Genomic DNA, 15,308 nt, shown 5'->3' with positions numbered 1-15,308 from the left:
TCCTTCTGTTTCTTCTGGATCTTTATATCTAATTTTCCATTGAATTCTGGTCTTTTTGTTATAAATACCTGAAAATCTTTCAGTTTGTCAGATGTCCTTTTTTTTGTTCCATTCAGGATTATATGAGAAAGAAAATAGTGAGTAAAAATAAGACAGAGGGAAATTCACAAATAGTAATTATAACTTTGAAGTGAATGGGATGTTTATAGCAGCTCTCTTTGTGGTGGCAAAGAACTAGAAATTGCAGGGATCTCTATAGATTGGGGAATGGCTAAACAAGTTGTGGTGTATGGTTTTGATGGAATACTATGGGGCTATAAGAAATGATGAGCTCAATAACCTTAAAAAGGCATGGGAGGACTTACATGAAATAATGAAGAGCAAAATGAGCAGAACCAAGAAAACATTAAACACAGTAACAACAATATTGTTTTAAGAACAATTTTGAACAAATAAGTAATTTTGACTATTATAAATATACAAATTAAAAATAAAGGACATAAGAAGAAAGATGTTATTAGCATCCAGAGAAAGAACATAAATTGAAGTATAGAATTTGGCATACACACACACATCTATTTGTGTCTAATGGTAGCCATCTCTAGGGCAGGGTGGAGAGGGGGGAAAGAAGAAGAAATGCATATAATAATATTATTATATATTTAAAAGAAATATCAAGTTGTACATAATAGATTTTCAATTTCACATGCAATCATCTTTTCTATTATACTATGTAATGGAAATGATTGTTTTATTCCATAAATTTTTTAAAAATAGATTAAAGAAAAAGAAAAGATTTTGTCTCAGAGAGCAGTGTCAAACTCAAATAGAATCTGTACACGAGGATTCCTGGCTTCATATTGACTTAGAAAGCCACATATTAATATTACCTATGTTCCATTACAGTTTTATTTATTTTGTTAAATATTTTCTAATTACATTTTAATCTGGTTTGGGCTATGTTTGACACCTCTGGTCTAAGGTGCAGAAAGAATGGGGTTGCTAAACTGCTATCAGTGATCTTTAAACAACAATGGAAAATGGGAAAATTTCCACAGGACTGGAAACTGATTTCCAAAACAAGGAAAGAAAGTGGATTCTTCAAATTATCAGACAGTGAGATAGCCTTGGATTCCTGGCAAATGTCTGACCTGTGTTACTAGAAGAATGGCTCATGAACATTTAGAAAGGGAAGCTGCAATCACTTACAGTGGGCATGGGCTTCTTGATAACAGGCTGAACTAATGCTACTTCCTTTTTTTTTCTGCTTGATCAGAGGAATGATGGAGCTATAATATACCTGGATTTTATTGAAATGTGTGATAAGCTCTTTCATCAAAATCTCATGGACAAGAGGACAATAAGATAGAGAGGTAGATTTGAGAACTGTTTGAATGACTGGACCCAAAGATGATAATTAACAAATTAATGTCAACCTGAAGAGATATCTCCAGTGGAGCCAGAAGTCTCTTGTCTTTGGCTTTATTCTATTAAACAATCTTATCAGTGATTTGAAATAAAGACATGGATGATGTGCCTACCAAATGTACCAATGCTATAAAGTTAGATTGGTTAGCTAACACATTAGATGACAGAATCAGGTTCCAAAAAGACACCATAAAGTTAGAATAACTGACTAGATCAAATAAGATAAGACATAAAAAGGATAAACATAAAGTCTTAAACATGGGCGCAAAAAATCAATTGCCCAAGTACAGAGTGGGAGATATATCGTCAGAGAGGTATGAAAAAGACCCAACAGTTTTAGTAGACTTACAAAATCAATACAGCCCCAAAGTCTGGCAGTTTAAAAAGTGAATGTGACTTTAGGCTACATAGAGAGGTATAATGTTTAGAGGGAGGGCAATTATGGTCCCATTGTGTTTGACCCTTGTTAGACCTCACCTAGAGTATCATGTACAACTCTAAGTACTACATTTTAAGCAAAACTTAGATTTTTAAACTGATTGAATGATGGGTCCCAAGGAGTAGTGACTAAAGAATTAATGTCCATCTAGAAGGCAAGGTGGTCTCATGTAGAGTGCTCCAGATATCTGTCATTAGCCCTGAGCTACTCAACATTTTTATCAGTGACTTTGATAAAGAAATAAATAGCATACTCATCAAATTTGCAGATAAGGAATAACTAACAAATTGCTCTAGAGTTGGGATCCAACAACTTGATGGGTTAGAACAATGCATCAAATATAGAAAGAAAAATTTTAAAGGCCAAATGTAAAGTTCTATGCTTGAATTTTAGACATAATCAACTACACAAGTATAATGTGAGGCTAGAGAAGAATTCAGGTAATCAGGGCAACTAGGTGGTGAAATGGATAGAGCACTGATCTTGGAGTCAGGAGAATCTGAGTTCAAATTCAGCATCATACTAGCTGTATGATCCTGGGCAAGTCACTAAACATTGACTTCCTACCCCCCCCAAAAAACAAACAAACAAAAAAAGGAATCCAGGTAATCAAGAGATAGTGTTTTTTAGCACACTATAAGCTGAATAGGAGTCAACGATGTGATTCATCAGTCAAAAAAATTAATGAAGTTTGGGGCTATATTAATAGAGGGATAATATCAATAACAGAAGTAACCTTTATCTTCAAAACACTTCAGTAGACTTACTACCCTAATTTGAAATCTCCCTCTCACCTGGACTACTACAACAGCCTCGTAATTGGTCTCCCTGCTTCCAGTCACTCTCTCCTCCCATCTTACTGCCAAAGTAATCTTCCTAAAGTACACATCTTGTCATGTCACACCCTTGCTCAAGAACTTTCAATGACTTTATTACATCTAGGGTAAAATTAGATCATCAGAACTCATTTGACATTTAAAGCTTTTAACAGTCTATATTCATTATGCCTTTCTAGGCCTACCAGACTGGTACTCCAATTGCCTACAAAACATGTCAGCCTGAATGCCTAACCAGGACATCAAACTCAACCTATCTTAACATAGCTTATTATCTTTCTCCTTAAATATGTTCTCTTTTCTGCCTTCACTACTTTTTCACTGGAACCACTATAAACCTAGCCTCCCATGTTTGGGGTAGAGAAGGGGGAGTGTTATCAATGACTCTCATTTCTTTTCTTCTATCATATCCATTTACCAAGTTGTTTGAGTCTACTTTTGAAAAATTTATTCTATCAGGGCTCCCCCTCTTCTCTACTACTACCACTCCAGTAGAAAGCCTCACTTACCACCCATTGGACTATTCCAATAGCCTCCTAATGACCCTCCAAGTTCTCCATGCCACTAATCAATCTGATCTTTCTTATGCATAGATACGGTCCTATCACTCCTCTGCTCAAAACCCTTCAATTCAACATTGAATGCCTACTATTTGCAAGGCATTGGGCTACAAGAAGAGTCTATAAACACAAAAATGAAGCAGTAGTTGCCTTCACGTATCCATTGGGGAGATACAACAGGTACACTCATAAGTCAACACTAAGCATGTACAAAGTTATAAATAACAGCTATTTCAAGAGCAAGAAAACACTAACTGTAGAGAAAAGGAAAGACTTCAGGTAGGAGAGGGCACCTGAAAGAAGTTCAGAGATTCTAAGAATAGAGGGGATGAGGGAAGACATTCCAAGTGTGGGGAATCACTTGTGCACAGGGACAGTGACAGAAAATATAATGTCATATATATTTCATCAATCAGCAAGCCAGTTTGGCAAGAATGGAAAGTCCATAAAGGGGAATAATATGAAACAAGATTTGTAAGGTAAGTGGAAGTCAGATTATGGATGCTTTACAGGCCAGACTGAAAAGTCTGTATTTTAGACTAGAATTAATAAGTCACTGCTGAGAGGTAACTTTGGTGAAGTGAATAGAGCACTGAACTTGGAAGTAAGAAGTAAGCAGTAAAAAGATGAGTTCAAATCTTCCCTTAGACATGCACTTAGTAACCCCAGGCAAGTCACTTAATCTTTCTTGGATTCAGTTTTTTCATCTATAAAATGAGAGGGACATACTCAGTGATATCTAAAGTCTCTTCCAGCTCTAAAGCTACCATCCTGTGATTCTAAAATTTCAGGGGAGAAGGGGCTGACATGATAAGCCTGATATTTTAGGGAGAGGGGAATAAACATGTATTAAACATCTACTCATTGCCAGGCATTAGGCTAAGAGCTTTACAGTTATCATCTCCCTTGATCCTTACAACATGCCTATGAAGTAGATGCTATTATGATCCTAATTTTTATAGCTGATGAACTAAGGATGGATTTGAACTCAGATCTTCCTGACTCCAGGACCAGAAGCCTACATATTGTACCATCTAGCTAAACTTATCAGTTTGGTAGCTATGTGAAAGATGGATGGGAGGGGAAAGACTAGAAGCAGAGAAAATTAGGAGGTGATTTGAATAGTCCATGAGAGAAGTAATGAAAGTCTGAATGAACTAGGTAAAGACCGTAGAGAAGGGAAAGGATGCCAGAGTTACTGGGGAGGTAGAATTGACAAAACTTGGCAATTGTTTGGATATGGTTAAAGAGGGTGGGTGAGAAGGAAAGCATCAAAGATAACTTCAAGCTGAAGAATTTGGCGACTGAAAGGATGTTGATACCTTCAAAAGAAATGGGGAAGTTTAGAGGAGGGCTGTTAATTTTATTGAGTTTGATCTGCCTATTGGTAAGATATCAAAATGGTAGTGTCCAGTAAGAATTCAGGACTAGAATACAGGAGAGATTAGGCTTCAGTGGCTATTACATAGGTTTAAACTCCTCAGACTGACATTCAAGGCCCTCTCTAATTCAATCAACCTACCCTTTTCTATCCTCATATCATACAATCTCCCCTGCTGTGTGTTCCAGCCAAAATGGACTATTCACCCGCCACCAAGTAAGGCTCCAGATTTTCTCACCTCTTTGCCTTTACTCATCCTATTCCCTGTATTTACAAGTGTTGCCTTCCCTTGCCTAAGTGTGCTGAATTCCCAAGCCACACTTTAATGCCCAAACCAAAAGCAATCCCTCTCTCTCCATGAAGCAATCCAATTGATAATGCCCTGATTTCCTCCACACCTTTTGACTATATTATAGCACTATATTTGCACTTCTCTGATAAACTGACTACATATTACAGATATTAGTGTATGTCATATTCCCTTATTAGAATTCCATAAGGTGAGGACAATATTTGATCTAAGTTTTATTTCTCCCCTACAACCTAGCACAGTGCTCTATACATATCAGTTGTTTAATACATGTTTGCTGAATTAAATTATTAAATTCATTGATAGAGTCATAAATCATAAACCACATGCCTTAACCTAATGCTCATAAGAGTCTAATCCCAACTTCCCTCTGCTATCTGCTATCTCTGCACTAGTCAAGAGGCAATTCCCTCCCCCCAGACCAAGAAGATAGGAAAATTTATTTTTGTTGCCCTTCTACCTTCATCCCTCCACCGACCTATTCCCATGATTCCCCTTTGGCTGGAAAGGCAACTAGAGAGTTGAGTTGTATCTCTTCACAGTCTGTCTCTCCCTACTTTGAATATGTTAATCCAATTTAATTCAAGTAATTTTCAAGTATGTAAAATGTTCAAGTCACCATGCAACAGTCTAGGATAAAAAGATTAAAAACAACATAGCCACCCAAGGAAAATCTTTTCAAAAGCACTTATTTACAGTAAGTAGCAAAGAACTGGAAACAAAGTAGATGCCCACCAATGGGGCATGTCTAAATAAATTGGGGTGTGTGAATGTAATGGAATATTACTATGTTGTTTAAAAAAAAGGAATGTGATCAATTCAGAAAAGACTTACGAGAACTGAGACAAAGTAAAGTAAACAGAACCAGTGGGGAAAAGACTACTATTATTTTTTTTTTAAGTAATTGGGGTTAAGTAACTTGCTCAAGGTTACATGGCCAGTTACTTTGTGTGGGTGTTAAGTATCTGAGGCCAGAACCGATCCCAACTCTGGGGCCCAGCTTACTCACTGCGCCACACCTGGCCGCCCCAAAGAGTGCTATTATTGCAACAATGGAAAGGGACATTTAAAAAACTGAAACTGAACAATATAGAACTACAATTTAACCAAGTCACAAAAAGGAGATGAAAAAGTATGTCTCCCTCTCTTACTGACAAAGGTAGAAGCCTATGGATGTAAAATATTGCATATATTTCAAAACTCAGATGATGTATTGATTAGTTTTGTAGAGTTGCCTTTTTTCCTTCTTTCTTTTGAAATCTTTATTACAACAGATAACTACGACAAATGAATAATATATTAATTTTCAACATTTTTTAAAAGAAAAAAAATCCTATCCTCAAAAGATGTTACAATCTACTAGAAATATAAGAACACATAACTCATACTGCTAAAGCTCTCTGAAGTTTACAAAATACCTTCCTCACAATCATCCCCTCCAGAAAACTAGTTTCTGCTTTCAAGTCACCCACCAAAATAAGCAAAGCAAAAAGTAACAAAAACAAAACAGAAAGACCCAGAGACTTGGGAGAGGAAAAGGATGGGGAAATAATCTGTTTCCCAAGCTTTCCCCTGAAGGGGGAAGAAGTAATGAGTTCTTTTTGTTCATTAATTCATTACAGAAAGGCCAGGCCATCCTAGGGTTTTTTCCTGCTGCCCAAAAATAATATTCTCAGTAATGTATTCATTCTTTTAAGAATCTCAGTACAGCAAAACAATTTAGAGATCCCCTAGAGATTTAGAAAGAGATTTTCTTGTAAAAACCAGAAAACCTAACAAGAATATACACACATGAGTACATGATCCTTTAACTCATCTGACCTTTCATGGTCCTCTGAACTTGAAAGCCTCTAGAATCCACCTTCTCAGTCCCAAATATTCCCCAAAGTTTTCTATTTCTAGCCTTTTTTCCCCCATTCACTTTATTCCCAGTAACCTCTCTGACTGACTTTACCCACCCTTTCTCTAAGAACTCTATGTGTATACATATAGCTATAGCCACACACACACACACACACACACACACACACACACACTCACATAAACACAATACACACATCATGTTATAAACAGAGAATGTTCAATTCTGTCACTATTAAATGTTTAATTTTAAAATCAATTTTAAATTTTAATTTTCAAATAGATCAATAGCATCATCATTATTATACTTGGGAAATTTATTCACTTTAGTCCTTGAATGTTAGGTTATCTCTCTAGTCAATCCCTTCATTTTATAGATATAGAACTGGAGAAGCAAAGAGATATTTGACTTGCCTAAGGTCACAAACAGTTAGGTGATAATAGCAGTTAGAACTCTGGACTTGGAATAATGAAAACCTGAGTTCAAACCCAGCCTCAGATATTTACTCTTTGTGTGACCCTGGGCAATTTATTTAACCTCTTCCAGTCTCAATTTCCTTATCCATTAAATTGAAATAATAATAGCATGCATGTCACAAGGTTGTGAGCACCAAATGAGATAATATATGGAAGATGTTTTCTAAATCTATATATTCTAGGTAATAGCAGTAAATAATAAGTGTGAGAGGAGGAAGAGTAGCAGCAGCAGTGATACCAGCACTCTGCCACCACCCAAAAGCTGAGTCCAAGACCCAAGCCTGGTGACTTCCAGATCAGTGCTATTTCTGACACTGACCTACATCCACATCCCCCACGTTGCACCTAGCATAAATTCTCTTTGCATGGTCTTTTCACTAAGAGAGAATAGAAGATATTGTCAAAATCCTTTGTCTTTCCCATGTCTCTACTTTAAACCTCTTATAATCTCAGTCTTCCCAGTGGGTCATGGATATTCACAAACATGAAAATCTGTGTACATAAGTGTGTTTCATTCTTTTTACTGTGTCCCTAGAATTTATGAGAGTACCTGGCACATAGTAGGTGTTTTAGGAACACTTGTTGATTGAATGTGTGTGTGTGAGAAGGGCAGAATTGAAAGAATAAAAGGACTCTAGGGAGTTAACTCCTCAGGAATTGGTGATGCAGGCTCCAAGGAACTTCCAAGGAGAATGGGGAGGGAAGGTAGGTAGGATGTTAAGTTAGACATGGCCTCCAGGAGAGAGGCACTGTCCTATAGAAACAAAAGCAATAGAACTTTGTTTAGAAGGAAAGCTCTCAGGGCAGAGGAGAGAAGGGGAGAGGAGGGGAGGGGAGAGAGGGGGGAAGGGGGGAATGGAAAGGGTTGGGAGAAGGGGAGAGGAGGGGGGAGGGTTCAATAGTACCCAGGGAGTACCTTATAAATCTTTTTTAAAAATTTATGGACACTTAGTCCCCCTTTGCTGCCCAGGCTGGAACTGTATGGACACTCACAGACCCAGTCTTCCCATTCAAGTATCAGCTCTGAAAATTAGTAGCTTACAATGCTTTGTAGTATACAATGTGACGACATATTGTTGCATACTGAGAATCTATGAATATAAAGAATTTGGAAAGATTTGAGAAGACTCTCAGGAACCAATATGGAACAAAGTAAGCAGAACCAGGAGAACAGTTTGCACAATGACTGTGACAATGTTAAAGCAAAAAGCACTGAAAAACTACAGAACTCTGATCAATACAGTAAGTAATCATTACCTCTGAGGACTGGGGGAAAGCCTCCCACTTCTCAGCAGAAAGAGGCTAGACTCTAGGTATAGGATAAAGCATATATTTTCAGAATTGGCCAATGTTTTGCTTAACTGTACTTATTTATTACAAAATATGGTCCTACTGGGGTGGAGAGAGGGTCCCTGAAGGAGCAGAAAAGTGACAACAGTGTAATAAAAAAGAACATCAATAAAATACTGTTTCTTAAAAACTACTAATTAAATAAGCTTGTTCCCAGCATGTTTCTTCATCTGTAAAACTGCTGTAACATTTCTTTGTACTGGTTACCTCAAAGGTTTATTGTGAGAAGGTAGTACTCACAGCACTTTGTAAACCACAGAACATTCGTAAATGTGAACAATCACTTTGGGACATGGGAGGCACTCTCAGAAAAGGTCGTTAGTTCATTTCACATTCATGAAAATAAGAGGCCCCAAAGGGCCCACTCCTTAAAATAACCCTCCCCAACAGAATTTACCATCAGAGAAATTCTGTATAACCATCTCAGTCCCCTCAGCCAATAGGATGCTGCCATCTCCCCTTACATTATACGCAGTCATCTCTTAATGCCTAGAAAAACTTAGAAAACTGAGGTGGTTAAACAAGTCTAGTTGAAAATCCAAAGCCAGCTGCTGTGTAGCTAGGCCTCCTCCACCCCATGGCCTAGGGCCCATTTGGACAGTTTGGTAGAGACACAGCTGGGAAAGGGGGGAGGGGGGAGAAAGTTCGGGAGAGGGGAAGAAAGAGAAGCAACAAAGACTGAGTAGCATTTCTAACCCAGAAGATAATAGGAAGGAGACAGCAACCTTGAGGAAAGAGAAGCTTCAGTAATGATTGAGGGGGGTGGTTATAGGGTGGGGACCAAGAGGAATGGGCAGAGCTTGCAAGCCGAGTCCAAGGGGAGACTTGTGGGGAAAGCCAGCCAGAACCAAAAAAGAGGCTCACTGTGACCTGGTCTGTCAAACTTCCAGCCACAGACAGGAGGCTCTTTCATCCTGGCAGCCTACAGTTTCCTCCCCAATCCCTGCCCACCCCACAACTCTACAGGAGTCTTCTAGAGCTCCTTTCCTCCTCTCCCCCCTCCAATATATTCTTATTCCTTTAGCCCCCAAGGGACAGGAATAGCAGTGTGGTGTGGTAAGGTTTAAAAACAGATTGGGAATCAGGAGACCTGGGTTCTTAGCTATAACTGTGCTTCTTACTGTATTTCTTTGGCAAAAACACAAGAGCTCTGGACCTCAGTTTCCTCCTCATCCCTCAACCTAAGGTGCTGTTTGCTAAGTCATGTTCTCATGTTACACAAAACCAAGGGCTTGAATTAAATAATTTCTAAGGTCCCTTCTAGTTCAAATCCTGATTTTAAAACTTAGAATGCAGAATTTGGTTGAGCCCTGAGTCACATGGAAACAGACTTCCAGCTTGACTTTGAAAGCAGAGGCCAAGGCACAGAGATCACAGAAAAGTATGGCTCTTAGTATGGTGCCATTAAGGTGCCTCGGGGGACAGACACCCCCAAATTCTGCCTCAGAGGACAGGCCTACCCCCAAGTAACACACACAAAGCTCTAGCCTGTAGAGTTCTCACATTACAGGAGGGGAGGGGATGGACGTGTGAGGGCACACGCAAGTGAGGAGGGTGGGGCAGGAAAGAGGGAAGCTAAGGGGTCGGTCGGTCTTTGAGGGAACTAAGAAAGATACACTAGCTGGAGGGCCTCTGCAAGACTTAGAGGAGGCGCCATCTAAACGAGATTGGAGAATGAACTGGACAACTCGTTGGAGTCTCCCGCTAACTCAGGAGTCTGAGATCATCTCTCGCGCACAAAGAGGGGATCTGGGTTGGGAAGAGGATATTCAGCGAGAGGGGGGAATAGAAAGGCTGAGAGGAGGGGCGCGGCGTTTACCTTGGCTCTGCCCACGTTCTCCTGGGGGCCCTCCAACTGCAACCAAATGCTAGGGGCCCCCGGCTCCGGCTCCCCGAGGACACTCAGCTGCACCCTAAAGATGCGCTCCACATGGGGCCGAAGCTCCAGTACCGAGTCCTCCGCCTCCGCCGGCACAGTGAAGCGTCCCGGGGGCTCCCGGCCCCGCATGGCTGCACGGCCGACCCTAGGAGAGAGAGACAACCCGTCCCAGGGTCGGAGGCAGGCGGAGGAAGGTGACACGTTGCCCCTTCTGCCGCGCTCAACTCCCCAAACCCCTCAACTCCCTAATTGCGCCGCCTCACCAGAGCCCCTGCTCCTGTCCCAATCGCTGCCCAGCCCCAACCCCGCAAAGTGCTGTTCCTAGGCCCCTGCAGCCCCGCTTCCTCCAGGACCCACCAATTGTGAATATGGATCCCTCCTGCCCAGGGCTTCGGTACCAGTCCCTGTCCCTGACCCTGCCTTGCTCAGCGCTCTCCTGAAGCCCCAACAGCCCCTCTTCCTTCGGGACCCACCAATCGTGTATTCAGATACCGCCCTCCCAGCGCTCTGGTCTCAGTCCCTGCCTCTTGCTCTTGCCCCCCTCAGAGCTCTCCCAGGGCCCCAGCAACCCAGTTCCTACCCGACCCACCAGCCGCGGAGCCGGATCCCGCCCTCCCAGGGCCCCAGACCGGGATTAGCTAAACTCCCCCGCTCAAGCTGCACTTTCTTTCTGCCCTGGAGCTAGGGCTGGGGGTGGGACCCGCTCCAAACTCAACCCCGCCCCTACGCCCTCCCCTCCGCCGCCCACCCTCTACCGCTCCAGGTCCCCAGCCTTCGCTCTTCAGGCTCCTGAAGAGCAAAATAAACTTTTCTCCTTTCCCTAGCGTTTCAGGAGTCTGTGAATCAAGTGGAGGAGGGGAAAGGCTGAAGGAGGTGGAGAGGGAAGGAGGGTCCCTGGCTACTACCAAAAGAAGTTTTAAGCTTTGGACCAGGGTCCAGAATTCAGGGGTCAAAGTTAATTTCCTTCCAAAAGACTTCAGTAAAGGAGGATAGGGGCGGTGGTGAGGTGGAAGGTCCAGAGGTGGGAGTATTTTCGAGGCCCTTTCCTCTGAAATCTGGAAGAATCCCAATTCCACTTTCAGCCAACCCTGCCCCTCTTTACCTTCCGGCACCCCATGAGCTACAGGCTCCAGCGACTCTTTTCCTGAGAGAAAGGGGTTAATACTGATTTTAGGAGGAGGATGGCTTAGACTTTAGGGAACCTCTGGGTCAGGAGAACAAACAGGAAGTTAAAGGGTAACAGGACCTATACTATCCCACAAAATTCCTGAAGACACAAAAAGACTGGGACTGCTCAACAGCGGGCTAACATTCCCTACAGTCACAGAGATGGAGGGTCTGGGAAAGGAGGGAAGATTTTAAAAACTTAACTTTTTTTGTCTCCTTTTAGCCAGTAAATATGAGTTACAATTTGAAGGAAAAATTGTGTGGAAGGGAGAAATTGGTTACTAAATTCATCTCAGTCATCTCTTAAAGTCTGAATGAAGAAGCACATTCTTATATTCAGTCATTTTCAAATAGTCTGTACAACACTTTAATATAAGTTATCTTGTTTTCTTTTTGTCCTCCCTTGGATGAATCTGTTGTTTTTTTCAAATAACTTTATGAAGAGTAGAAGCAAGGTCTTGACTGGAAAGGTGGCCCAAGGATGGTAGCCCACACAGTGGGGAAGGGGTCTTTACAGGGTCTTTACAACGTTTTGTAGGTAGTAGGTGCTTAGTAAAGATTATCAATAAACCAGAATATGAAGAGCATTGTATTTGAAATAAGAAGACCTAGGTTAGTAACCTGACTCTTTTATTTGCAAAGTCTGTAACCATGGTCAACTAAAACTTTCTGGACCTTCATCTTTGAAAACAAGAATGTTGCAAATTAATGGTCTCTAAGAGCCCTTCTGCCTCTAAATCTATTAACCCATAATTCCAACTCCCTTCCACCTAACCAGAAGACCCTGCTCTTGGTCCCAAGCTGTCACCTTTCACCATTGTTGAAAAATTAGTGAATTGCTCCTTTTATTTTTATTGTTTTTAGTTAGCCAAAGCATTCTTTATCCTTGCAGCTAGCAAGGGGGAAAAAATAAAATCAGAGGCATGCCAACAGAGACAAATGAGGGTAGTACAGAGTTGGGTGAGGTTGGACAGTTCTGGGAACAAGTAACAAATTAACAGAATATAGTTGCACAGGTTGAACAGGTGCTTGCCTTTGTTCTGCCCAGGTATAACAAGATTTCCCATAGAAAAGGTAATTTCTTATAGTCCTTCAGGGTTGCAATTTCTAGCCTACTCACAGCCCTTTACTGTACTGTAAAACTCTAGGGAAACAGAAAAATGAGAAAACCTAGAATCCACACTGTTTTCTAAACCTTTGCTGATACTTACAATGAGCCAATGAGCTTCCTGATCTTGGTCCTTGAGGTGCTTGTCTCCCTGGTTTCAGGTAATTGTCCAACCAATGCCTAATTGTAACCTTTTCCTGGTGATACAGTGGCATTGCTGTAACTGCATGCCTAACTCTAGCATCGACCCCTGTTTCTTTGCTACTGTTGACAGAGGATTTGGGGGAGAATATAACTGACTCCATTTTGTTCTATATTTGCTGCTATTACCGTGTTTCCCCGATAATAAGACACTGTCTTATTATTTTTTTGGACAGAAAAACACCAGAGGGCTTATTTTCAGGGGAGGGCTTATTTTAATGAACATTGACAGCAATGACATGTGACTCCTCTACAATTGCTTTCTTATACTCAACAGTATAGCTCTTCCTTTTTGTACTCATGTCTGGGGGTCAAAACAGACAGAATAATAAAATTATGACCATCAGTCCTTCTTTTCACTCCATCATGTCCACTGAGTTCTTCTTTTTTCCTCCATCATGCCCTTTTTATCCTCCATCATGCCCCCTCACTCACACTTACATACCGGGTTTTTATGTTGTCCTGCCTCAGCTCTCCTCCGCGGCACTGCTCTCAATGGCACCAGCAAGCAAATCACTGGGGAAGAACAGGATGACGCGCTCACAGCTGCAGCTCTGATTGGATGCAGCTCAGAGCGCAGCGTGCGTTTCACAGAGGGGGGGGACGGTGCATACAGAGGGTACCGTAATGTAGTGTGTAGCGCAGGGGATCACCTTCACTACAGTAGCAATCTCAATAGGGCTTATTTTCGGGGGAGGGCTTATTTTAGAGGAATCTTACACAGTAAGGGGAGGGCTTATTTTCGGGATAGGTCTTATTATCAGGGAAACATGGGTACTTGTCTTGCCCTTTCTCATACCTCTGACATTATCTCCTATGACACCTCCTTTCCCCCCAATCACCTATCCAAGCTTAACAATTGTGAATTAACTGACTGATAACTGTTTTCTTTGTTCTGCCCTAAATGACTATCCTAAAGGACACATTCTTTCCTTTGCAACAATTTAAGCATCCTTATAAGTATCTTTTCCCACCCATACCTGTTAAAGACAATAGCTTAAAAGGGCCAAGATTGGGGTGGCTAGCTGGCACAGTGAATAGAGCACCAGCCCTGGAGTCAGAATGATCTGAGTTCAAATCTGCCTTCAGACACTTACCACAAAAAAACTAGCTGTGTGACTTTGTGCAAGTCATTAACCCTAATTGCCCTACCTTCCCCCTCCAAAAAAAGAAAAAAAATAGGGCCAAGGTCCCCCACTTCATCCTGGGCTATATCCGGTTGTACTAATTTATTATCTGACCACTGGACCCAGATAGTTCTGGAGGAGATGATGGTGACTTTGCACAGCCTTCCCTCACCTAAATCCAATTCACATTCATGTCATGGAATCACCTTCCTAATGTCATTGGTCCTCTTCAAGAAAAAAGGACAAACAGCAATCCTACATATAGCCCTACTGGATCTTTCTCAAAACTGCTTTGTAAGAAACATTATATCAGGTTGGCTAGGTGACGCAGTGAATAGAGCACCAGCCCTCCAGTCAGGAGGACCTGAATTCGAATTCGGCCTCAGACACAACACAAAACTAGCCCTGTGACCTTGGGCAAGTCACTTAACCCCAATTGCCCTCCTTCCCCTCTCCAAAAAGCAAAAGAAAAAAGCATATCTCTTCTATTTTGCTCCCTAGTGTTACACTCTCTCTGTCACATACCTCAGCAAGATTTATGTGTGTACAAGCATATGCATTAGATACACACATACATATGTATATATACATACCCACACATATATACACATACACATTTACACATCTATATAATTTTTCTCTCAATATAGATATCTACATACATCCATACATATATGTACACACACGACATGTAGCAGCCATCTGCAGAGTTATGAGACACATATCCATCACCTATTGATGGTGTATGTCACACTCTTGAGTGAATAAATGAACTGCAATTTACCAGTCTGTATCCTGTGCTGATTTATTTGAGTAGTAGTCTCAAGGGTCCTGAAATTCTAGAACCACTAGCTACATTCTACCACCCACTACACACCACAAAAGTACATTTTCTAGGGCTTCTTTATGAAGCAAAAGATTATGTAAAAATTCAGAAATAACATACCAGGGTCAGACAATTAGAAGCTTGGATAAAATACAATTACTAATCTCAGACTGGATGATACCTAAACTTTCTAAGTTGTTTTTTCCAGCTACAGATTGTAGAACCTCCAGGTTGGAGCTTCCATATCTAACCTGTTCTGCACAAGAACATCCTGTATAACCTCTCTAAGAAGTGACCATTCAGTCTTTGCTTAAAGAACTCTATAGAGGAGGAACCTAGTAGCTCCCAAGGCATCCCAG

General features: G+C 41.1%; 1 protein-coding gene across 4 annotated transcripts in view; it reads right to left on the bottom strand.

Annotated features, from left to right (window-relative positions):
- NYNRIN (NYN domain and retroviral integrase containing) overlaps positions 1 to 12,111 on the bottom strand; it is a 34,904-nt gene extending 22,793 nt beyond the window's left edge. Inside the window, exons 1-2 of one of the 4 annotated variants that reach the window (XM_069097958.1) lie at positions 11,101 to 12,111; positions 10,461 to 10,665 (exon numbers count right to left, since the gene is read on the bottom strand). In XM_069097958.1, coding sequence (XP_068954059.1) covers positions 10,461 to 10,649 — 189 coding nt within the window. In that variant the 5' untranslated portion in view covers positions 10,650 to 10,665; positions 11,101 to 12,111. Of the gene's footprint in view, positions 1 to 10,460; positions 10,666 to 10,877 lie in introns of all 4 variants that reach the window. The other 3 variants (XM_069097959.1, XM_069097960.1, XM_069097961.1) reach the window with 3 other exon arrangements.
- Positions 12,112 to 15,308: the final 3,197 nt, after the last annotated feature.

This window comes from Petaurus breviceps, unplaced genomic scaffold, assembly GCF_028583685.1.
Source record: "Petaurus breviceps papuanus isolate PSGF00001 unplaced genomic scaffold, PetGlider_PUasm1.0 37, whole genome shotgun sequence".
Taxonomy (NCBI): Eukaryota; Metazoa; Chordata; class Mammalia; order Diprotodontia; family Petauridae; genus Petaurus; species Petaurus breviceps.
The sequence above is the reverse complement of the archived record's forward strand: the minus strand, read 5'-3'. Positions and strand labels throughout refer to the sequence as shown.